This window comes from Pantherophis guttatus, chromosome 7, assembly GCF_059756535.1.
Source record: "Pantherophis guttatus breed Tessera chromosome 7, ASM5975653v1, whole genome shotgun sequence".
NCBI lineage: Eukaryota > Metazoa > Chordata > Lepidosauria > Squamata > Colubridae > Pantherophis > Pantherophis guttatus.
The window spans coordinates 25978029-26002263 of NC_142069.1; the positions used below are offsets into that span (position 1 = coordinate 25978029).

General features: G+C 39.7%; 2 protein-coding genes and 1 long non-coding RNA gene across 9 annotated transcripts in view; 2 read left to right on the forward strand and 1 right to left on the reverse strand.

Moving 5' to 3' along the window:
• PWP1 (PWP1 homolog, endonuclein) overlaps nucleotides 1-9999 on the forward strand; it is a 24779-nt gene extending 14780 nt beyond the window's left edge. The window contains exons 12-15 of the mRNA XM_034402743.3: nucleotides 5339-5429; nucleotides 7779-7900; nucleotides 8241-8346; nucleotides 8450-9999. Coding sequence (XP_034258634.2) covers nucleotides 5339-5429; nucleotides 7779-7900; nucleotides 8241-8346; nucleotides 8450-8562 — 432 coding nt within the window. The 3' untranslated portion in view covers nucleotides 8563-9999. The remainder of the gene's footprint in view (nucleotides 1-5338; nucleotides 5430-7778; nucleotides 7901-8240; nucleotides 8347-8449) is intronic.
• The window catches only part of PRDM4 (PR/SET domain 4), an 18569-nt gene continuing 3966 nt past the window's right edge, over nucleotides 9633-24235 (reverse strand). For all 7 annotated transcript variants that reach the window (XM_034403582.3, XM_034403584.3, XM_034403586.3 and 4 more), the window contains 11 exons: nucleotides 23590-23723; nucleotides 23008-23184; nucleotides 21788-22573; nucleotides 20238-20387; nucleotides 19091-19138; nucleotides 18236-18354; nucleotides 17526-17611; nucleotides 14703-14830; nucleotides 11879-12193; nucleotides 11147-11315; nucleotides 9633-10554 (listed from right to left, as the gene is read on the reverse strand). In XM_034403582.3, the coding sequence (XP_034259473.1) occupies nucleotides 10242-10554; nucleotides 11147-11315; nucleotides 11879-12193; nucleotides 14703-14830; nucleotides 17526-17611; nucleotides 18236-18354; nucleotides 19091-19138; nucleotides 20238-20387; nucleotides 21788-22573; nucleotides 23008-23184; nucleotides 23590-23723 (2425 nt within the window). In that variant the 3' untranslated portion in view covers nucleotides 9633-10241. The remainder of the gene's footprint in view (nucleotides 10555-11146; nucleotides 11316-11878; nucleotides 12194-14702; nucleotides 14831-17525; nucleotides 17612-18235; nucleotides 18355-19090; nucleotides 19139-20237; nucleotides 20388-21787; nucleotides 22574-23007; nucleotides 23185-23589; nucleotides 23724-24235) is intronic.
• LOC148112784 (uncharacterized) lies at nucleotides 10310-18869 on the forward strand. The gene is made up of 3 exons (XR_015728872.1): nucleotides 10310-10380; nucleotides 12065-12204; nucleotides 17509-18869. It is a non-coding gene; the product is annotated as an uncharacterized LOC148112784 (long non-coding RNA).

Consider the following 24235-nt stretch of genomic DNA (forward strand, 5'->3'; position numbering starts at 1 on the left):
TTACATCATATAACCTCTGCTGAGCTGTGGTGGCACAGTGGTTAGAGTGCAGTATTGCAGGTTAACTCACTGCTCACTCCAGGAGTTCGATTCCCACTAGCTCAAGCTTAACTCAGCCTTCCATCCTTCCGAGGTCGGTAAAATGAGGACCCAGATTGTTTTTTGTTTGTTTGTTTGTTTGTTTGTTTTTGCTTTAATTTATATGCCGCCCTTCTCCGGAGACTCAGGGTGGTTTACAATGCGTTAAGCAATAGCCTTCATACTTTTGTATATTTATACAAAGTCAGCTTATTGCCCCCACAATCTGGGTCCTCATTTCACCTACCTTTGAAAGGATGGAAAGCTGAGTCAACCTTGAGCCTGGTGAGATTTGAACTTGCAGTAATTGCAAGCAGCAGATGTTAATCTGTTAATAACAGTGCTTTAGTCCACTGTACTACAGGCTTTTATTGTTGGGGGCAAAGTGCTGACTCTGTAAACCACTTGGAAAGGGCTGTAAAGGACTATGAAGCGATATATATGTCTTAAGTGCTATTGCTATAACTGCAGGGCAATTCTTGGAAAAAGTTGCTTAAAGGATTTTCCAGGTGTCCCTGTGTACTCTTGGAAGCCTCTTTTTTCTTTAGAATCTGAAGTGTTGCATAGCCCTAATATATCATCCAAGATTTTCAAGGCAGCCAGCATATTTTAAGATATAAAATAATCTATGTACATTATATTAAAACACTTCCTAATAAGTGGAAGTCTTGCTGCTTTGCAGTTTGATAGTGCTACCTTTATTTCATTAAGAAATTAGTTTTTAGTTTTAGTTTTTTTATGATTTATATACCGCCCTACTCCCGAAGGACTCAGGGCGGTGAACAGCCACAAGATAAAAACACATAAATACAAAATTTAAGAACAGAATAAAACCGAATTAAACAATTTGGCTGAAGACAAATTTATAACACCCCAATAAATTAAGAACGAATTAAAATTTGCGTATTAAAAAGGGAAAAAGGGAAAAATTAGGTCAGGCCAGCCTGATAGAATAAAAAGGTCTTGAGAGCGCGGCGGAAGGTGCGTAGATCCGGGATCCTCCGTATCTCCGTGGGGAGCTCATTCCAGATAGTAGGTGCCCCCACAAAGAAGGCTCTCCCCCTGGGGGCCGTCAGTCGACATTGTTTGGCCGACGGCACCTGGAGGAGCCCTTCTCTATGAGAGCGTACCGACCGGTGGGAGGCTACTGGTGGCAGCAGGCAGTCCCGTAGATAAGCAGGCCCTAAGCCATGGAGCGCTCTAAAGGTGGTAACCAAGACCTTGAAGCGCACACGGAAGACCACCGGGAGCCAGTGCAGCTCGCACAGGAGAGGTGTTATATGGGAACGCCATGTCGCTCCCATAACCACCCACACGCTGCACTCTGCGCCAGTTGGAGCCTCCGACTACTCCTCAAGGGGAGCCCCATGTAGAGAGCATTGCAGTAGTCCAGGCGGGAAGTGACGAGGGCATGAGTGACCGTGCGTAAGGAGTCCTGATCCAGAAAGGGACGCAAATGGCGAATCAGGCGAACCTGATGAAAAATCCTCCCAGTCACGGCTGTCAAATGCTCTTCTAAAGACAGCCATGAATCCAGGAGGATGCCCAAGTTGCGAGCCCTCTCCGTGGGGGCCAGCGCTTCACCCCCAATAGTCAGTGATGGCACCAACTGACTATATCGGGACGTCAGAAACCACAGCCACTTGGTCTTGGTTGGGTTGAGCCTGAGCCTGTTTCTCCCCATCCAGATCCGCACGGCCTCCAGGCACCGGGACATCACTTCAAGGGCATCGTTGGGGTGGTCCAGGGTGGAGATGTACAGCTGAGTATCGTCAGCATACTGATGGTACTTCACCCTGAAACCACGGATGATCTCGCCCAGCGGCTTTACATAAATGTTGAACAGAAGGGGCGAGAGGACCGACCCTTGTGGCACCCCAAATATGAGGCGCCTCGGGGTCGACCTCTGCCCCCCTGCCAACACAGACTGCAACCGCTCGGAGAGAAAGGAGGAGAACCACTGCAACACAGTGCCCTCCACCCCTAACTCTTCCAACCGGTGCAGCATGATACCATGGTCGATGGTATCAAAAGCCGCTGAGAGATCTAATAGAACCAGGACAGAGGAGCAACCTCTGTCCCGAGCCCTCCAGAGATCATCAACCAACGCGACCAATGCTGTTTCTGTGCTGTACCCAGGCCTGAAGCCCGTCTGGAACGGATCCAGATACACCGTTTCATCCAGGTGCTGGGGGAGCTGTCGCGCAACCACACTCTCAACAACCTTCAACACAAAGCGAAGGTTGGAGACCGGACGATAATTAGACAACACTACCGGGTCCAGGGAAGGCTTCTTGAGGAGAGGCCTCACCACCACCTCTTTCAAGGTGGCGGGAAAGTCACCCTCACTCAATGAAACATTTATAATCCCCTGGAGCCAGCCTTGTGTCACCTCCCGAGAAGCCAGCACTAACCAGGAGGGGACACGGGTCCAACAAACATGTGATCGCATTCAGTCTACCCAGAATCCTGTCCACGTCGTCAGGAGTCACAGGATCAAACTCATCCCAGATAACATTCTCAAGACCTGCCTCAGTCATCCCCACTGAAACTACCCAGTCGGAGTCCAGACCTTCCCGAATCTGAGTGATTATGTCATGCAGATACTGTACAAAGTCCTCGGCTCTACCCTCCAAGGGATCCTCCCGCACTCCCTGGTGGAGCAAGGAGCGGGTCACCCTAAACAGGGCGGCCGGGCGGTTTTCTGATGATGCAATAAGAGCAGCAAAATAATTACACTTTGCTGCTTTTATCGCCACTAGGTAATTCTTAATATGAGATCTTACCAGTGTCCGGTCAGATTCAGAAAGACTGGCCCTCCAACTACTCTCTAGGCATCTTTTCCGGCGCTTCATCTCCCTTAGCTCCTCAGTGAACCAAGGAGCCAGATGAGATCGGCACCGGGTCAGAGGCCGTAAAGGCATGACCCGATTCAGAGCTCCAGCGGCCGCCCTATCCCAGGCAGCCACTAGGTCTCCAGTCGAGGCATGAGCCAGAGCCTCAGGGAATGGCCCAAGCTCCATCTGGAACCTGTCAGGCTCCATCAGGCTCCTGGGGCAGAACCATCTTACTGACTCTGCCTCCCTGCGGCAAGGTGCAGCAGTTCAAAGGTCAAGGCGAAGGAGAGAGTGATCCGACCATGACAAGGGCTCGGTGACTATATGCCCTATCTCAAGATCACTCAACCACTTTTCAGAGACAAAAACCAGGTCTAGCGTGTTTCCCCCCGTGTGGGTAGGGCCATGAATTATCTGGGTCAGGTCCATAGCTGTCATGGAAGCCATGAACTCCCGAGCCACTTCAGACGTCTCACCCATGGACTGCAGGTTGAAATCCCCCATGACCGTAAGTCTAGGGGTGTCAACTGCCACCGCTGCAATAACGTTGAGGAGCTCGGGCAGGGCTGCTGCCACGTGGCAGGGAGCCAGGTACGTGATCAGCAAACCCGTCTGTACCCCATGACCCCACTTCACAAGGAGGGACTCACAGCTGGCCGTCTGAGGAACAGTGGCCTCCCTCGGTCTAAGACCTTCTTTAATAATAACTGCTACCCCCCCACCCCTCCCCTGTGACCTCGGCTGATGGAATGCATGGAAACCTGGTGGCACATTTCAACGAGGGGAACCTCCCCTCCTGGCCCAACCAGGTCTCTGTAATACCTGCCAGGTCCGCTCCCCCCTCCTGAACAAGATCACAAATGAGGGGGGCCTTATTTACTACAGACCTGGCATTGCACAACATCAGCCGAAGGCCCGGGCCCTGAGGGTCTGTGCAACCTGGGGAACGGGTGGAGCCTTGGGGGCCGGAGCGCACCACCGCTCATAAACAGTGAGCACGCGCTCCCCTAACACAATGTGGCCCCCTGCTCCCGCCATATCTGCCCCTCCCACTCACAGTATTGATGTTAGAAACACTATCTGGATAAGCTCTAGCCCCCCCCCTCGACCCCGGGTCCCCCACCCCCCATGCCACGCTTCAAAGCCAGACCCGACCCTCCCCTTAATGGGTTATCCCCCATACCCACAGTCCGAATTATAGTCTGACCCTCCCCCCCCGGAACCCCTTAAAAGTTTAACTAAAAATTTGTGTAAAAGAACCCTCAACCCCGTCTTCACAGCAGCATGCCACTCTCTGGGCTCCAAAATCCGTCATCGAGGTAGGCCCTCGATAACGTGGAGGGCCAGACCTGCGAGAGGGGGAGTCTCGCAGCGCAAGAAGTTCAACGGTTGAGTACATCCACAAAATGGGAAGGGTGAAGATGACCTCTGGCCAGGGTTCCATAGAGTCTAAAAGTCCTAAAGACAAAGAGGCAGAAACAAAAGCATGGGTAACTGGACTCCACTGTCCTCCCACGACAGTAGGAGGAGTCCTATGCCATTTCGGTAAGTCTAGGGGATGTTCCTCCCAGGCATCCTCTCACGATATCTGGCCAGATGGAATATGCTATGGAGAAGTTCAGAAAGCTGTCCCCTCTGGTAAGGAATGGCAGTAGTAACCCGGACTCCTTCAGAACCCACATCAAAGCTGTCCATTTGTCCTATAGTCTGGGGCATAGATGGAATAAAGCCAGTCCAGGAGGCAGAAATAAATAGTAAGCCCGGGGGCAGAATTCGGTGACACACGGAAAGATGGAGAAAATGGCTTACGAGGCAAAAAGGCAGCTGGGGTAATGACCATAATGTGGCCTGCACAGGCCAAGAAGCGGGGGGGGGGTATGGCCCGAGGCAACCCAAAACCAGCCCTCGGCCATCCTCCAACCTCTCCCACTCCCCGGTCTTTGGTCATTTATACCTTTGGTCATTTATACCCCCAGTCTGCAGCCCCAATTCAGGGGGCCTCCGGATTCCTCCAGGAAACGGGCCCAAATGCTTAATGAAGCATTTGTACATGTGCATTTGTACATTTGTACATTTGTAATGTAGAGGTTCCTGACAGTGAAGTCTAAAATTTACTCAGATATGGCAAGTTATGCTGCCATAGATAACAGATCATTCTGATCTGTTGTTTGTTATCAAATCAGGAATAACGGTACTTGCGTGGCTAGAATTGGCCACCAAACATCCAGCTGCTTGTTCTGTGTGCAGTCTTTCCCAACTTCGGCACCGTCCTTTCGGCTTCCAGAATTCTCTACAATGGCCCTTCAGGCTGGATGGTTCAGTTCTGGGATTTCAAGTCCATACCTCCGAAAGATAATCAGATTGAGAAAGGTGGCCTGCCTATTGATTTTGTTTTTAAAATCTCTGGAAATAATTTGTTGTAGGCTAGCACGGAAGATGGATTTGTATACTATCTTGATGCTCGTTCCCATAAACCAGTCTTCACAATGAAAGCACATGATGAAGAAGTATCTGGTAAGCATTTCTTTTCCCAGTCAGGATCCTAAGGAAATCCCATTCTATGGGATATCTATCAGATGTCTTATATAGTTATATCATATTTTTGAGGCAAACTTACATTTGCCATTCTACAGTGCATAAAGAGCATGCATTATTTGGTTGGATCCTAGGGATAGTTAACCCTTTGAGAGATAGGTTGTTCTGCTGTTCTTTAAGGAGGCATTGTCTTGCCCTCTCCTTAAGAAGCCATTGCAGGAGGCCACCATGCTGGACTATTTTCACCCAGTATCTAACTTTCCTTTTCTAGAGAAGGTTGTGGAGAACATGGTGGTGCAGCAGCTTCTATGGGCCATGGATAAGTCAGTATTCAGACTTTGGCCATTGGCTAGAGATGGCATTGACCATACTTTTGAATTAAGTGACAGCAGGACAGGAAAAGTGCATATGTTCTTGCTCTCCTTGGCTTCTTGGAAACCTTTGATATCATCAACTCTGGTATCCTTCTGGGTTGTTGTTGATTGGGAGAGGAGAGGTTCTGCGGGTTTAACAGGACATCATACTCTCTTCATTTCTATTTAACATCTAAATGAAGTTACTGGGTGAGATCATTCATTGCCATGATGTCATCAGTAAGCTGATGATATCCATATCTCTGTCTTTTGCAAACTAAGCAGTGCTATTAATGCCTTGTTTCAATGTCTGAGGCTGTTGAGGTGTTCTGTCCCCCCACCTCACATAGGCAGACACATGAGCAAAAGACGTCTACAGTAATTTATTTTTACAAGCCGACCTGAAACCCTTTGGCAGATAAAAATTCTGGCAGCTACTCTCCGAATGCCTGCCAAGTTTCTTATCACCTCTAGAAACAGGAGTCAGCGTATCTGTAGTCCGTTGCTGGGGCAACCAAGAGTTCAAAGAGTAGTCAGAAGTCATTCAAAAAGTCCAAGCCTTAATTCCGAAAAATATCCCATCCGAAGCTCACGATATGCAGTTTTTGTCCGTCACAGAGCCTGCAGAGCAACCCCACCCACTTTTATCCCCTGTGGGGCATGGCTCAGTGACTCAGCAATCTCTGGCCCTTCCCCACCTCTTCCTTTGCTGCGCATGCCTCTCCCTCCAACGCTACCTGGGATCAATCCAAGATTGATCTTCATCACTCCCTATTAGTGGGTGCCCCGACATGCCTTCCTCCTGGCCTTCAGCTGGAACCTGAGGCGTTGTCAGAAAGGAGGGTCCTGGAGAGGGAGGCCTTGTCAGTTCCCCCCCATCACTTTCAGAGTCATCTTCCTCCGTGAGGACAGGCTCGGGAGCCGGAGTCACAACATGAGGTCTGGATGGGGAACAATAGACTTCAGCTGAACAAGATTGAGCGATATTAGATTTTGGGGGCTCCTGGATTTGGAATTTTACCATCTTTAGTTCTGGATGAGGCTGTGATACTCCAGAGAGACCCTGTGTTCAATCTGGGGCTCCTCCTATAACCACAACTCCTGCCTGAGAAGCAGATTACAGTCATATCTAGGAGGATCTTTGCACAGCTTTGTATTGTGCCCCAGTTTTGCCTGTTCCTGGACTATAAGCCTTTGCTTAGTCACTCATGCTCTGCTCACCTCCAAACTGGATTACAGTAACTCAATGCTGCCCTTGAAGATCCTCTGGAAGCTTCAACTGCTGCAGAGTGCAGCTGTACAGTTACATGCCCCCACCCCCCTGGCCTGGAAAGTGAACATACCTTTATTCTGCAAGATGCACTGATTGCCAGTTTGTTTTAGTTACAATTTTAGGTGTTGCTTTTCATCTTTAAAGTCCTACGTTGCATGGGACCAAGTTATTTGATGGACCGCCTCTCCCTGATTATAGCTACCAAACCCATCATATCAAGAAGGGGTATGCTTTGGGTGTCATCAGCAAAACAAATCCCTGTCTTACTTTCCAGAAGGCCCTTAATACTTTCCATTGACTTTGGAATCCCATAATGAGCCTGCAAGAGAATTATGTAATGTCAACTGATTGTTATTCTTCCATATTCTTGGTTTTGTAATTTGCGGTGTGTGTGTTATATGGTTTTAATTGTTAATATGTTGGTAGACCACCCAAAATTATATTTCATGAGCTGAGTGACTATATAAATCTAATATTTTAAATGGCGTTAATTCTTCTTTTTGAGTATTTTTGACAAATGAAAGATTTGTAAGTATCTTTACTAATGACAATGGAAGATGCATTTCAGTTGGCATTGCTGCACCATGGATGTGGGGTGCCTTTAAATCATAGATCCCTTAACCTAAAAGAATGAGGCCTATAAGAGTGTTCTTCTGTTTTCTTCCTGACTTAATACTAAAAGCACCTGCTTATGTTTTCCAGGACTACAGTTAAGTAGCCAAATCAAAGGATGCCTTGTCACAACATCTTCTGATAAATCTGTGAAAATTTGGGACATCCTAGGAAACAAGCCTTCTTTAGTCTATTCCAGAGATATGAAAATGGTAATTTTAGTCTTTTTTCTGCAGCTATACCTATAGAGCCTTATTTTCTTGGAGTGAGTGCAGAATAAAACTAGTGGGAATCCTGGTCTATTTAGTATTGTGAGTTACTAAATTAATATTGTGTATATTTGTGGGTATACTAATTACATTAATACTTACATGAGACAAATAGCCTGCATTATATGAACTGTATTTCCTCTAATACATAAAGTCTAAAGACGTTGGATATACACAACCTCTGCTAATTTTGATTTTAGTTCACTGATTTGAATTAGAAATGTGTTGAGATGTATTGTTAAGTGAGCAGAAAATCAGAAGAGAATTTGTCTTCTGCCCACAGGGTACCCTGTTTTGTGCAGCTTGCTGTCCAGATCTGCCATTTGTTTATGCCTTTGGAGGAGAAAGGCAGGGACTACAACTCTGGGACATAAGCACAATTTCCACAGGTGACTGTTCTCATTCATTTTCTAGTTATGTAATCCTAAGAAAAAGGTCAATTTCATCTTTAAAATTAGAGTTTTTAACCTCTCTCTCTTTTTGGCATTACAGTGAATGATGTTTTTGGAACTCGACAGAGGCTAGCAGTTACCACATCAAGTTCTGAAGCAAGTAATTCTGCTAATAGCAGTAGCAGCTGTGGAGGAGCTGTAATGGAATCATGAAATAAGCTTTTTTTAAAATTAAAATTCTAAGTAAGCCATTTTTTAACCTGCTTTTAAGATCATGTTACCATGAAGTTAGGCCTTGATCTTAAAAATTTTCAGAGATGTTAACCAGCTAGAAATTGGAATATGCCAAAACACAAAATCACTAGCAATAATATAACAAATTAATCTTAATTTATTCATTTGTATTAAGAAAGATTAATTTAGGTATTCTGATGCATGTAACAACTACTTAAATTCTTTGACATTGGTTATTTGGTTTAAAAGCTACTATTTAAAAACCAGTTTTCTGAGAATCTAAAGGAAGCGCTCTATATTGTGGAAGGTTTAAAATGTGTTATTATTAACCAGGATTGGATACCTTGTGAGAGCATGATTCTCTGATTTTATATATTATAATAATAATAACTTTATTGTCATTGTACGTGTATACACTATACCTATACAACGAAATTCACTTAACACCCAAAGACCACGTCCAACACACATAACAATCCCCAAACACACTCCCACCCACCACAATTCCCCACCCCTAAACCACCCAAACATCCACACAACAGACCAAGTAATGCTATCCAACAGCTCACTGATGGTGGCCCTTTAGTTCATTGTTGAGTGCGATTTTATTTATAAAATAGGCATATGCTAATTAATAAAATCTAATTGGCATAAATAAGCTAAGATTAACAACATTGGGTTTCTCTCCCCCCCCCCCCCAATTTGTATTTAATTCTTGGAGAATGCCTGGTTTTTCAGTAGTAGTTTGCCATTGCCTCCTTCCTAGGACTCAGAGGTCACCCATCTGGCTTCGTGCCCAAAGTGGGACTAGAATTCATGGTCTCCCAGTTTCTGATGCCTGAATTATTACATCATGGCTCTCATCTTTTTGATTCAGACCATTAATTTAATATACTCCTACCTAGGAGAACTATCAATGTCAGCATATTAATATTGGCTGAAGATCATAATGTATAAACAAATGGTTTAATAAAGCAAAAATGCTATGGTGAAAAAACAATTTCTACATACTGGGGAAAAACTCAAAAGGAGAAAAAAAAAACAATACACACATTAAAAAGCAGTATTTTAATTTTCTGTAAGAAAACAAATCTTAATGATACCTTCATTCCATAAATATAATAGCAGCAGAATTTCCCTTTCAAAATAAGTGGTTATTGGTTGCAGTATAGACAAAGTTACATGAATAACCTTTGTATGTAAAATTCATGCTAAAACTAAGCTTGCATTTCAAACACAAGCATTAGCATGCCTTACTCTGATTCCCATACTTTATTTTTGTTTTCTAATTCTCTCGGAATGCTCAGTTGTCAACAAATGAGCAAATAATTCATTGATATACAACAAATATCAATTTAATGAACTAAGTTAAGCTACAAACTTTTTTCCAATAAAAAAACACTTTAATGAAAAAAATTTGGTTTGTGCATACTTTCACATTAAGTATATCTTTAACAGAGACAGCTGATGCTGTTTCAGCTGTATCCATCATGCAACAACCAAGTCACCAATGATACCGTTTTAATAGATGAACATAGTAATTATATTGTTTTAATGTTCCTGGCAATCACTCTGAAAACAGATAGGCCATTTTCATTATAGATGAGAATTTGGCCACTTAGTGTAAGTTTAAACAAACGATCGCTTTAGGAATTGTCTTATTTGTGACAAGAAAGTGTATTAGCTGTTACATACATGGTGGTTCTGAGTTGGCAATTTTCATTTGTTGTAGAATTTATCAATTCTTCCTCCTCTGAAGAATCTTCCTCCTCCTCTTCTTGGGCTGAGAGACTAGAGGTTGGTCCTTTACAAATTTTTAGATGGCGAGTAAGGTGGTATTTTGTTAAATAAGCCTTGGAACACTTTTCACACACATAATCCCTTTTTCCTTCATGAGAGTTTAAATGTTTCTTTAGGTGATTTGTCCTTAAGAATAGCTTCTCACATTGTGGACATTTGATTTGACGTTCTCTAAACAGAAATGGGTATGGAGAAGAGATAGCATTTTAGTCATGAGAACATAAAAACAATTTTTTTTAAATATTTGAGAGTTCTTTTGAATTTGAAGGCTTGTGAGACTTAAATTTCACACAGTTGTTCTAATCCCATTTCTCATTTAGCATACAGAAAACCCCACTTTTGCATGCATAAGGCTTTGCCATCATCTGCACAATCAACATTTGGTGGGAAATAATCTAGAGGTGCTTTTTGTTCAACATCACATACTTAGAATTTCAGTGTTACAATTTTATCCTGGAAGAATTCCTATCTTCTGTTCCAAATAACAATCATATATGCAGTAGTCAACATTGATCTCTATCGTTCATCATGGGTTAGGCCTCATATGCTTTTTTTTATAAGATAAGAGAATTAAATACCAGCTTATCAGCCTTCATCTTGACATTATTCACCACAATATATTTTTCTTCTGATAATCCTGGGTTTCTTCTGAGAACTGTCCTATATCATGAATCTTTTAAATATGGACCTCTTTAGTATGTAGGCAATAAATTAAAGAGACAAACACAAAGAAATAATTTGGAATATCTCCTGAATGACTCACTGTGTATGGGTGAGCACATGCTGTTTGAGATCTTGACGCCGCATAAATAGTTTATCGCAATAATCACATTTCAGATTTTTTTCTCCAGTGTGGATAACCATATGTGTCTCTAGGTGTGCCTTTTGAGTAAAAGATTTTTCACAGAGTGTACAGCGATAGTTTTTTTGGCCTGAAAATAAGACATAAAGATTTACATAAGATTTATTTCATCCCATCCCATCCACAGAACAGTAAATATAGATAGAAATTCCAAGCTATCAACATGTTTGATATTACAGTAGGGGCTATACAATAGATTTTAATGCTATAAGTAACTAATGGCATGAATCTTATGTTCTGCTATAGATAACAAACTACACACAACTCTCCAATTTTCCAAAGATTTCCCAAGTTGCTTTTCTAAAATTGCTAAAGATTCTATGCTCTTTGTTAGGTTCTTTTAATTTCATGCTGCTTCAACTGGTTCTCTTTAGCAAAAGGACAAAAGAAAAATAGTTTCCTAGTGATAAACAGTCACTTAAAAATTTGGGAGCTCACATCCAAAATCAAAACCCAATTGGTCTCTAAAATATTGTATGTCACATATATGCAAATAAATATGCAAATAACAAGGCAACACAATATTCCATTCTAAGAAGGAACAAACAGACCAGTCTTCACTGTGACAAAACAGTGCAATTGGTTCTAAATATTTGTTTGGAAAAAGAACTTTAAATGTTCTTCCTCACTTACCTGTATGAATTTTAAGATGGGTACGCAGATTGCTGGGATCACTGAAGGCCTTGCTACAGAAATCACACTTGTGTGGCTTCATACCTATATGCCCCATGAAGTGAACATGAAGCTTAGAAGGTGATATAAAAGCTTGAGGGCACATAGAGCATTTCCATTTCCTTTCCTTACTGTGTCCTGATCCAGGGGTACTGCTGTGTCCCTGACTGGGGAAGTGGCTGTGGAGATGACTACTCAGATGGACCTTAAACTCTGCATAGGAGGCACATTCTTTTCCACAGTGACAAGTATGCACATCAGGATGCTCAGGAACACCTTTAAGAGAGGTAATTGTTTATGATGCAGCAGAAAGCATGAAGCCCCAAAATACAGTAGTGGCCAAAATTGTGGAAACATTTTGGGAAAAGTGTATTTTTGAGGTTTGATGGCTAATAACACCACTTTTTGGGGGTGGGAGTTTCAAGATAATTATATTCCACTGCTGGAATGGCCTGGGAATAGCCCAGACCTTAACCTAATTGAAAATCTATGGAGCCAACTAAAGAAACTTGTTAGTCAGAAGCGACCCAGCAATAAAACCCAGTTAATAGAAGCAATCATTCAATCTTGGTTTCACATTATAACAGCTGCAGAACTAAAAGACTTGGTTCACTCCATGGGAAGACGTTGTAAGGCTGTAATTCATGCTAAAGGTTACCCAACTAAGTATTAACTGACGTGGTGATAATTTTTGTATATCTCATTTTTTCCATGGTGATAATTTTTGTATATCTCGTTTTTTCTATGTATTTCACTTTTCTTCTTAATACTGTAACTGCTATTCTAATAGCAAACCCTTCATAAAAGTTACTGCATTACATTCTTGATTAAATTATCTTTCCATTGATATATAATTTTATGATACTACTCCAAAAAAACAGTGGTATTATTAGCTAGTTTTAGAAAATACACTTTTCCCAAAAGGTTTCCACAATTTTGGCCTACTACTATAAATAGGAAGGTAACAAAAAGCATTATAAATTTAAAAGGCATAAACTTCAATCTTGTACTTTGTTGAAATATGAAGAAAGGGAATAGCTTACAACTACTGTATTTTTCGGAGTATAAGACGCACCTTTTTACCCCCCAAAAGGGGGTGAAAATTTAGGTGCGTCTTATACACCGAATGTAGCCCTGCCCACCCACTGGCCCCCACCCTTTGGCCTGTGCCTCGCAGCAGTTACCTTCTTGCAAGCAAACAGCAAGAAAAAACAGCCCCTTTCAGCTTCAGCATAGGTTAATTAACACAAGTTGTTTAGATCGGCCTCCCGACTCTCAGCTGATTTGCTCTCAGCTGTTTTGTGCAGGGCTCTCCTGCTTGCTGCAAAAAGTGCTGGAGCAGATTGTTTTTCCCTAGCTATGCTGAAAAAACGAAACTGAAAGTAAAGCAGGTTCTTTGCTGCAACGTGACAAAATGAGGCAGAGAGAGATTTCTTTTTCTTTTTTCTCACCAAAAAAGGTAGGTGCAAACCAGGGGTGGGTTCTAAATTTTTTTTATTACCGGTTCTGTGGGCGTGGCTTATTTTGTGGGTGTGGCTTGGTGGTCATGTGACTAGGTGGGCATGGCTAGCTGGTCAGAGTCATTTCTGGAAGGTCCTCGCACTTATGATCAGTCCTCGCACTTATGACCCGACTCATTTGCTTGCTTTTAACACTGATCAGCTGTAGGACAGCCCTTTGAAGCCCCACGGCAAGAGTTTAAACAGTTTTTTTCCCTCTAGTCATCAGCTGGGACTCAGGAGGCAGCAATAGATTGGGGGTGGGACCAAATAAAAGGTAAGAATAACGTGGGGGGGTGGGAAGGCGGGGGGGCGAACCGGTTCGGTGACATCATATTGCCACCGCTACCGGCTCGGCCAAACCGGACCGAACCGGGAGGAACCCACCACTGGTGCAAACAATAGGAAATTTAGGGCAAAAGAAGAGAGTTCAAGATTTTAAAACACAAAAGAAAAAAAGCTCTATTTAACTAGGGAATTGTAATAATTGAGATACTATTAATTGTATATTGTGTTAAAAGCAGAAATGGTTAAGTTGTGGTTTGGAGGAATATATGGGGGAAATTATTTGGTTTATTATTATTGGTAAATATAATTAATTGATTTGTAAGAAATTGGATTGCATGGAAATAATTGGAATATTCATGTTCATATTGATTAATATACAAAAAAGATAGTTATATAACTAATTGATTTATATTAAAATGTTGAATTTGTATTAAACTGTAATATTACATAATTAACCAATGTGAGGATGGATATAAAAATAGATGACAATGGGAAGGGGTATAATATAGAATAGAAGGGAAAAACTGATTTTGATTAAGATTAGAGATGTGGATGAAGGGTAATATTGGTTTTTTAAAAAAAATAGATGAGGAATAAATATGGCAAAAAGGAAATATAGAAATTGTAAATTTAATTGAAATGACTAAACACTGTTTAAATTTGTGAACCAGCCAAACACTCTGTTCAAAGAAAATACATTGTATGTTTGTATGTGTGTTTGTCTAAATTTTTTTAAAAAAACTTTAAAAAAAAACCAAAAAAGGTAGGTGCGTCTTATACTCCGGTGCGTTTTATACTCCGAAAAATACGGTAAATCCAATCCGATCAGATAGAGGGATATATAAATCAGAAGTTTCTATTCGTATCAGATTTAAGCTCCCCATTTGGATCATACTTCCAGCAGTAATTTGCAGCATGGTCAATGTTTCAGGCCTGGGAGCTACAGACTAAAACATTTGAAGAATGCCATATTTGGAAAACCTAAATTAACCGCTTACCAATCTGCCGGGCATAGTCACGACTATAGTAAAAAAGGAGCTCCTGGTCTGGAGGAATGTCACGTGAGGTGCAGAAGTAAACCTTTCCATCATGAGGATAGGCTACCAGATTCTGTTCTTCCCGGTTCCTATTTCACAGAGAGGAAAATCTTAAAATGTATCATCTGTATGATTTTTATCACAAATATCCCTAAATCATTTAATATTCTTCACTGAAGCCAAGGCTAAAACAATTTGCAGCAACGTCACTGAACAAAACTAAACTGATGCTTTTGTACTGTGGTGCTGGAAAAAACTGCTGAGAACATTTGAACCATAAGAACCTATCAGATGAAGTAAAGCCGTACTGCAGATTGAGAGCAGTAACATTGGAACAAAAATATTCTGGACATGTAATGTGGCAGGAAGAGTCATTGGAGAAGACTCTGAAAAAGAAGCCGAAAGAAGACAAAGTGGCTAGACATTATCCCTGGTTAAACAAGCATAAGGTTGTAAGAATTCACAGCAGTTACTGGAAGAGAATCTGGACATTAGGTCTTTCATGCTGCAAAGAATGAAAAAGGGCTGAACGAATGAACAATGAGGTTCACTGATTTTCTACTTATCGGAAACAATTTATTTTCAATTGAAGGGACCGACTGTTAAAACTATTTTATTGTACTGCAATCCAGGTACAAGAAAGCAATTATCAACTTTGATGGGGCTGAAATGATGAGATTTTTTTTTTATTTCTTCCTAGAGACCATCCTTATTTTACCTCTATTATGAACTTGTATTTGATCAGCTACCAGACACGCATTTCCTTTTTTCCTACTTTTTTCTATTTTTGCTAAAGCTCTGATGTTCTGTTCTTAAATTGCTAAAGTACTCTACTGGTTATTTAGTCTTATTGTGTGCACATGATTATATGTGAATATTAAAACTTGTTTCAGAGACTATTACTAAAACAAACAATGCTTTAGTTTTGGTATGCCATACTCTCTTCCTCTGAAGATACTAATCAGCATTCATGCTGCATTAATTGTTTTTATGATTTCAAGGGAAGATGAACAAAACGTTTTCCACTTGAAGTTATCAAATATTCACAAAAATAAAAAAAATCCACCCAATTCTGCTCTTCGAATGAAATATTTAAGTTTCTGAATTTTAAAATCTTAATCTAAAACCCAAAGGCCACGTGTAGCTTCAAAATACCATCATAATTGCTGACAATTGTAATTTTAATGTGGCTGAGTGGAAAATATTTTACATGAATGTGGAAAATGACATCAATATATATATAAGCTATTTTACTTTTATTTCACTAAATCAGATACATTTTTGTCTAACTTCACCCACTTTTTAAAGTGCAGGCCAAAGCATACAATTCAAAGGCTAATCGTAGTCTTCCAAAAAAAAAAAAAAGGCCGCACATCCCTATTCCAGATGAAGTCATTCTGTCTCACAGTATAGATGATCTACCATCTCTTTACAAAGGGCACCTAAAGCATTTCTCAAAATACAGAGTTAAATATAACAATATTTAAAAGATCACTTTAAACAAATTTTTAAAGAGATCTGTAAATTCAAGTTTAGCTTTAAACAGATTTCAAATGTTTTTCCAATCTCAAGTCTTCCAATACTTCAAGGGCTGTCACAAGGAAGAGAATATGCATTTATTCCTTTGGCTCCCAAGGATAGGGTGAAAAACAATGGGTTGAAGCTTTGCACAGATACAAACTCAAAATAAGGATGAATGTCCTGACTCAGGCAGTTATTAAACACTCCCTCCTGCAGTTTTAGAAACTCCATCATAGGAGATTTTCAAGCAAAGGTTGAACAATCATTTGGGATGGTATGAAGATTCTTGTCCTGGGCAGAGCATTGGAGTAAAAGATCTCCAAGATGTCTTCCAATTCTGTAAGTCTATGAGCCAGTCATTTTAGCTGCAAAGAATTATACTGAAATGGCTTCAAGATAAGTTGCTAAATCAAGAAAATATCATGAAGATATTAAGATACCTGAAGACTACATAGGAAGATGCATTTTTCTAATTATAATACATTCAATCTACCTAATGATCTAACAAAATAGTAATGCAAATACATGCTGAATCAGTCCCACAAAATATTTGACTCTTAATCCAATCCTGCACTAGCAGATTTTGTTGAAATATAGAATGATTTTTCTTAAAACTATTGCAGGGAACTAGTTTGGTGTAGTGGTTAAAGGCATCAGGCTAGGAAGACCATGAATTCTACTCCTATCTTGGGCTTGAAGCCAGCTGGGTCCTCTCAACCCTAAAAAGCAGGTTGTGGCAAACCACTTCTGAAAATCTTGCCAAGAAAACTGCAGGGACTTGTCCAGGCAGTCACTAGGAGTCAATGCTGACTTGAATGCAATTAAAACCAAGAAACCTCAATCCTATTCCAAGTCCATACTTTTTTTTTTCTTTTGACGACCCTATAGTCCCTTAATTCGGGGTAAAGTTGGGGCGACTGGATAGAAATGAGTATTTACTGGCCAGATGCCCTTCCTGATGCTTACATGGAGTTTGCAGCAGATATGGTTTTTTCTGTGCCCTAAGACTGAAACATCTGTCGCTACCTAGGATTGAACTTTCAACGTTCCGAGTGGGAGGCCAGCATGTTCATCACTTAGATCACCACACCAGTCATTCCAAATCCAGAATATTGAGGAATAAATATTTAATCTTATTTTTTTTCCAGAAAAAAGACAGTATTATGTTATACAATATCTAGTGAGATGTAATAGGATTATCATGTAATTACTTAGAAATCTTTGTTGTTGGTTTTTGTTGTTGCAGTTTTATCCTTTTCTCACCTGGCCTTCCGCACAAATATCATCCAGTTACATTCATTTTCATCCGTTGTGATGATGTAGAATTCCAGGACATTATTGTGATACATCTGAAAGAAGATAATCAGAGCCATCTCAGATTGTTAAAAAAATCTTCCTACAAAGTGAAGAGGGCACCTTAGCAGCTGCATGAAATTGTTTTGATTAGTCATCACTTCCTTCAGGCAAATCACATAAGCACAAAACATAAGTAACAGTCTCCACTCACTATCACTTAAAAAATCAGAACAATGCATATAGACATTTGGATGAACTTCTGTGCCAGGGGATTTATTTTGTAACAAGGTACATTCTCTTCTGCCCTCAATTTCCAAAAGGCATCCTCTGAACCCTGGTACTTGGTAATGAGTTGATGGAAGGAGGACACCAGCAGCAAAGACCACAGTGGTAAATCTGATTTTGGACTGCAATGCTTAAGAACATTCCTATCCCAAGCACTATTTATTGGGGGGGGGAGAGGGGAAGGAGAAGGAGAAGAGAAATAAATGTCTTTGGAAAATATTTTTCTATATAAGAACAGGAGAGTAAATCCATAATCATTTTATTCATAATCATTTTTATTAACAAAATACTTTTATCACTTATTGTAATAAATGCACTGTTCCAATTTTGTATGCAAAGAAGAGCCTAGTGCAAACAAGTATTTTTTGCTTGCGAATGATTTAAAAACTGACCTTCCAAATGTGATTGGCTGCTTTGTCTGTCCAGTCAGCTACTTCTACTGAGTGACTTTGTTGACCAATGAGTGGTCCAAAGCAGGTACGGACAGGAATAGTTTCCCGAGTCCACACACCTATGAGTAATTGGGGAAAAAATTTTAGTCCTCTGATTATATTTAATCAAATCCAGTAATAACAAGCAATATAATGTAAGTTTCACTGCTAAACAAAAACAAAATGGAAATCACAGAAGTATCATATTTTTGTGAGTAAACCTATAAATGATATTGTATTGATCCACTTTATTCTAATGTCAATTCATTTGAAGTGACTTTAAAATGACTTGTAAAAGTGAGATTGGGATTTCTTGCACTTATTAAAGATTTCATGCTGCTTTTGGCAAAAACAGAAAAAAACAGAACTCCATAATATTTTGTTGTAACATTCCCATCTTCAGAAAGTAGATGGGAAACCCAATAAATGACAAATAGTGAGATGGGCAGTGCTTAAAATTAATATATAACTAAAACAAAGGTTTCAAAGCTTTTTATGAATAGTGCCTCAGTAACAATGTTTGATTAAGCATTAATGGAATCACATTATATTTAAGTTTCATCTAAAAATAGAAACAATGCCAAAAATAACTAAATAAGAGTAGCTAAAAGGAAAGGGCATTTCTGAAAACCAATCTAGCAAACTAAAATGTAATAGAATATAAATAATATAGAATAAATTATATATATATATATATATAATATATTAAGCATATATAAAACCTCAAGTACAATATTATTTTCTATGAATACCTAAGCCTATTTCCATTCACTGCTAACCCGAGATTCATTACCGAAGTAAAGGTAATAGTCATACCTAAGGAAGGAGTTCCAAGACAAGTTGATAATTGACAATATTGTCCACCTAAAAGAAAACAATAATTCTCTATTACCATCAATTTGCACATATGAAATGTTCCTATTAGATTGGGAAATAAAATAATATGGTGTTAGAGTTTCAACTTTCTCCTTCAAAGCATATCTTTTTTCAGAAACTGTTAGGCTTTTCAATTTTATTAAAATATTTAATATAACTGGTATGACTCTAATAACTGTATTCATAAGAATAATTACCTGCAAAGGTTAGACATTCCCATTCAAGCATTATGTTTCAACGAATTCCCAAGTGAACAAAAGCCAACACAACTTCAACATGGTACAGAATTAAGTACAATGTATTTCAGGAAATCTGAATGCATATTTACTATTTATGTATAGTTGCTTACACTTCTAAATAAGAAAACAGTGGATGTAGCAGGTGCAAAACTTTGAATTCTCAGTTAATTCAGTACTATTTTTTATTGTAAAATTATTTGTAAAATCTATGTACCCTATAATTAATCAGAATAAGACAATTCCATATATGAACAACTATAAGTGGGACAGGAAACACTGTGTTGGTAGAAGGAAGAATGCATTCAACTGCACTTCAGCGCATAAAGAAACTAAATAAAGTCAGTGAAGAGTTAGAACTGTAAATAGATTGGATGTTTCAGTAAAGCAATAATTGAAAACCTATCTCCAAACCGATCATAAAGTACATAACAGAGAAGGTACCAGTTCTGGAATAGCCACAATCCTCAAGTTTGAATATTACTGAAAAAGTGTATGAACAGCCAAAGCCTGAAGTGCATGCAAAGATACCCAAGAATTATTTTGGAGCTAGGAAACTTGGCTACAGAAAATGTTTGGAAAGTGTTATACAAAGTACTGAATGAAAAAAGTCCAAACATCTGCATCTGCAATATTCACTGTTTTATTTTGAATGTGTAAACAATTGCACACAAATTCGCAAAATTATGTGTTTTACCACACAGAGATTGCATTGTACCGTATGCTTAATAATAAACCTCTGCTCAGATTCACATTCTTTTCCCAGTACAATAGTGGCTTTTATTATCCAGCTATTGTATCAAATTGTGTTTCGAGAATATACAACAAGCAATAAAAAAAACAAACCTTACCAACTTCAGGTCCCATGACAGCATGGCGGATATTAAGCTGTTTTGGGAGAGAAAGTCTGGCCCTGCTCTCTATTGGAGTGTCAGAAACAAAAGTCACTGGCCCATGATCTGGGCAATCTGATGGGTAAGCCTTGTCGCAGAGTGTGCACCCTGTGAATAAGGAAAAAGGGTACAGAATGAGAGAATTGTTCCTGTCAGTTACTATAACACAGGGGCCCCCAACTCCTGGTCCATGGTTCTTTGCCTGGCCACAGCTCATTTGAAACCGGGCCACAGAAATGGTGGATAAGTATTTGTAAAAGCGGCACGCGCATGCACGTGAAACCATCCCCTCTCTTCCCCCACCGCCACCATCATCTCCGCAGGTCCGCCAAGCCGGAAAGGTTGGGAAATGCTGCTATAACATACAGGCAATATGAGGGTACAAAAAAAACCTCACACAATAATATTTATTAGACCTATGCTTATAAAATGTTTGATGCCAGTGTCAAATAAAAATTGCCTTGAAGTGATAAAGAAAATTTACAAATGTTAGCTTTTGATGGGGAACAGGCTTATCCGTATATTGATTATGGGAAGAAAATTTGCAAAATTGAGATATGGATTCCTTCATGAGGAAAACAGGTCACGTAATTGCAGGGGAATTTTCTTCCACAAATATATTCTTCTGCACATTCGACTTGCAAGTAAGAAAGAAATAGTTTTATAGGAACATCCACTATGGCAGTCCAGCTATTACAACCAGTTTTTTCTCATTTACATGCAGTACTGACTAATGAAAGGTGTGGACAACTGAAGAGAAAAAGTCATCTTTCTTCCTTCTTTGGAAGAAGTACAAGTAAATAAAGGAAAATTGGTGCATATATTTTGAGTAATTATATTTAAACATTGAATGTAAAAGCATTCAAGACATATGAAAAACAGACGCTTATACGCATGCCAATTTCTCTGAACTGAGAGGAGAGAAAGAAGTGAAAGTTGATCTGTTCAACGACTGAAACAATCCGCTGCCTCTTTAGTTTTTGTGTATCTGTATCCATCCTAAATGAAAAAAAATCTTCCTTTGTAGTCAGGAAAGAGAAAGCCTAACTGAGATAAAGACAAACTGCAAAGCAAATAAATATTTATTATATGTAGGAGGAACAGACAATTAGTAGTATCTTTCAAATGTTTTGCATTTTAATTGTTACCATTCATTATAATGACTGATGTTTAAGTCTCAGTAAAACCATGCAAAAGGAGCATTGCCTTTCCTTTGCATCCAGAATGGGTTTCCATTGTATACTAAGCCAAATTATAGTTGGTTCATTTTTGGCTTAATGAGTTATACCAATTGTGATTCTTTAACCAGGATTAAATAATGGCTTACAGTCCTGTGTAAATTCAATGACTGCTTAAAAGCTTACTCCCTGTTTTCTGCACCTTCTGTAAATTTTTTCTATAACTCCATTGGATTTTATCATAAGTACATACATTTAAAAGCAGAATAAGTTAAACTTTTTGAAGTAGCTGGAAAATACTGTTTAAGACATATTGTGACACATACTCACATATTGTAAACAATGTAGCCATATTCTCTTTATTGGAATTGGAATCTTCCATCTGCAATGATGATGGCACAAAAGCAAGATTGTCTGGAGAGACATCCACATGATTTTGTCCCATGGCTACTTCCTGGTTAATGGAGGATACTGTCACAGGCTCCAAGCTGAGACCCACTTCATGTAATGAGACAGATTCCAAGGAAGTGAGATTATGTGAGGTAGAAAGCGCAACACTCACAGAATTGCTGCTCATGGCCACTGTATGAATAGAGTCCCCAAGTGTTCGGTCAGGCATCCCATTGACACGGCCTGAAATGTGATCAGTCTCCATAACAACAGGAAGTTCCAAACTGTTACCATGGATGGGGATGACACCATTATGCCCCACAGTTTCTGAGGCTAAACCACCATCCACTGCTAGAGGCTCATGATTACGGCTGCCATTTGCAATTTGTGAATGATCCCCACCTACATCACTCATCCTAAGCTCTTCAGCCATTCTGTCGCTTGAAATTGGACTGGTAACTCTTGAAACACTTTCTATGGTAATTGTTGTATCCAGAGCTACATCATGGCCATCACTGGGATGCAAACTTTGAGTGTTATGTGCGTTCACTGAACGAGAATCCATGGAGACAATGCCTGCTTCAAGACCCACAGATCCATTGGGCTGGTAGGGATCTAAGTCTGAAGGATTATTGGAGACAGATAAAGCTGAGTTACTATCAACATTGATATTGTTGGGGTGAATACACTGAGGTGGAGGTCTGTCAGCTAAGTAAGATATGAGACCTGAGGAAGAGGAGAAATGAAAGAAAGGCAAAAATAAACACATTGTCTCATACTAACAAGTCAAGTTTTAAATTGCTGAACACAAGGAAAATCAATTTGCACTAGTGCAGCCAATAAGCCTAAGCCTCAGTATTTACACCTCTCATGACTTGCAAATAAAGAGTCCATGTAATTTAAAGAATTATTAAGGCACGAGAAAAAGAAATGCACAAATTCACTTAAACAATTCCAGATCATATCTATTGTTGTAATAATTGTCAAATAAATAAAACATAATTATAAATCTGGAAGAGAATGTTCAGCACATCCCTATTTACCTGTAAAATGTATATCCTGTTGCCTATTCAATTGAAGCTTTACAGTAAAGTGTTAACCATTGCCCCATATTATTGATCCCAAGATTTAAACAAAGTCTATTGTGTCATGCTACATACCAGGTAGAATGTGTCTAAAGTAGCTGCTTTCTAGATGAGGGTATGGTGGTGGAGGTAGGGTATAATTTCTTTCTGGTATACCACACATCACTCCTCGATCTCCAATGCCCATTGGAAGCATCAGAGACAAAGCAGATGGTAATGAGGGCCCCAAATTTGGAATTGCAACTGGTAATCCTAATAAAAAACAAAATAATTAGTCTACAACTGATCAAACATTTGGGGAGACTGGATGCACAGAGATTAAGACTGAAAAGGTCATTAGAGATTTTGATTTCAACTTAAATGGAGTAAACACGACTTAAATCATACAATCACTTTTGTTCACAGTATTCTTACTGTATCACATTTCTATTGCAAGTTGACACTGACTTTTTTGTAATAATGGAAAGATGCTCAGTTCTTGAAAATTATATCTAAGAGCCAGATTGTGGGCAATAGCAAAACACTGAAGAAAAAGTATTAAAGCAAAAGCGAGTTTCCTATAGCTGGGTTTAGATATGTCACTCCATCTCCCAAATTGAAAAGCACAGAAATAAAGACATCAACAAAATGTCTCTTTATCCTAACTTGATATGTTACCTGGTGCTGGTATAGCATTATGGGTGGGTGAGGAGGTCAAAGCTATGTGATTTCCTGCAACAGCCAGGGCATTGCTCACAGAAGCAGCTGCCAGTTGTTCCATCCCCACAGGGCTCAGACTCATTTCATTCATCCTAGACAAAAAAAAAGGATATTTAAAATGTACACAATAGTTCAGGCGACGAGTTTGGCATTTAACAAACATACAGAATACGGTACAAAACAGGTTTCTACCACTCTTGAATGATGGCAAGGGGCTGCACTCTAACATGGAAGGTCAAGGCAAAAACCAAATTTATTTAAATAAGTGGTTTCAATATTATTAATAAATATAATCAATTTCATTATTTTAATATCTCTTTATATATTAAAATTAAAATTTTGTGGAAATTTCTGGAGAGGTTTTAGGGAACGCACATCTGGTATAGAAAAATAGATCATGCTGTTGTGCTTTTCTTCCTCCACTCCCTTTATCTTTTCTATTCCTCCAGCACGTTTAATAAAAGACTCCAAAGAAGGTGAGATGAAACTGGGATAGAGTCAAAGAACTGAGAAGCAGGGTGGTTCAAGATTGTTTGCCAATGGGAAACCAGACTGCCACACAACTGCTGTAGTATTACAACACCACAAAGAAAAAAATAGCTGA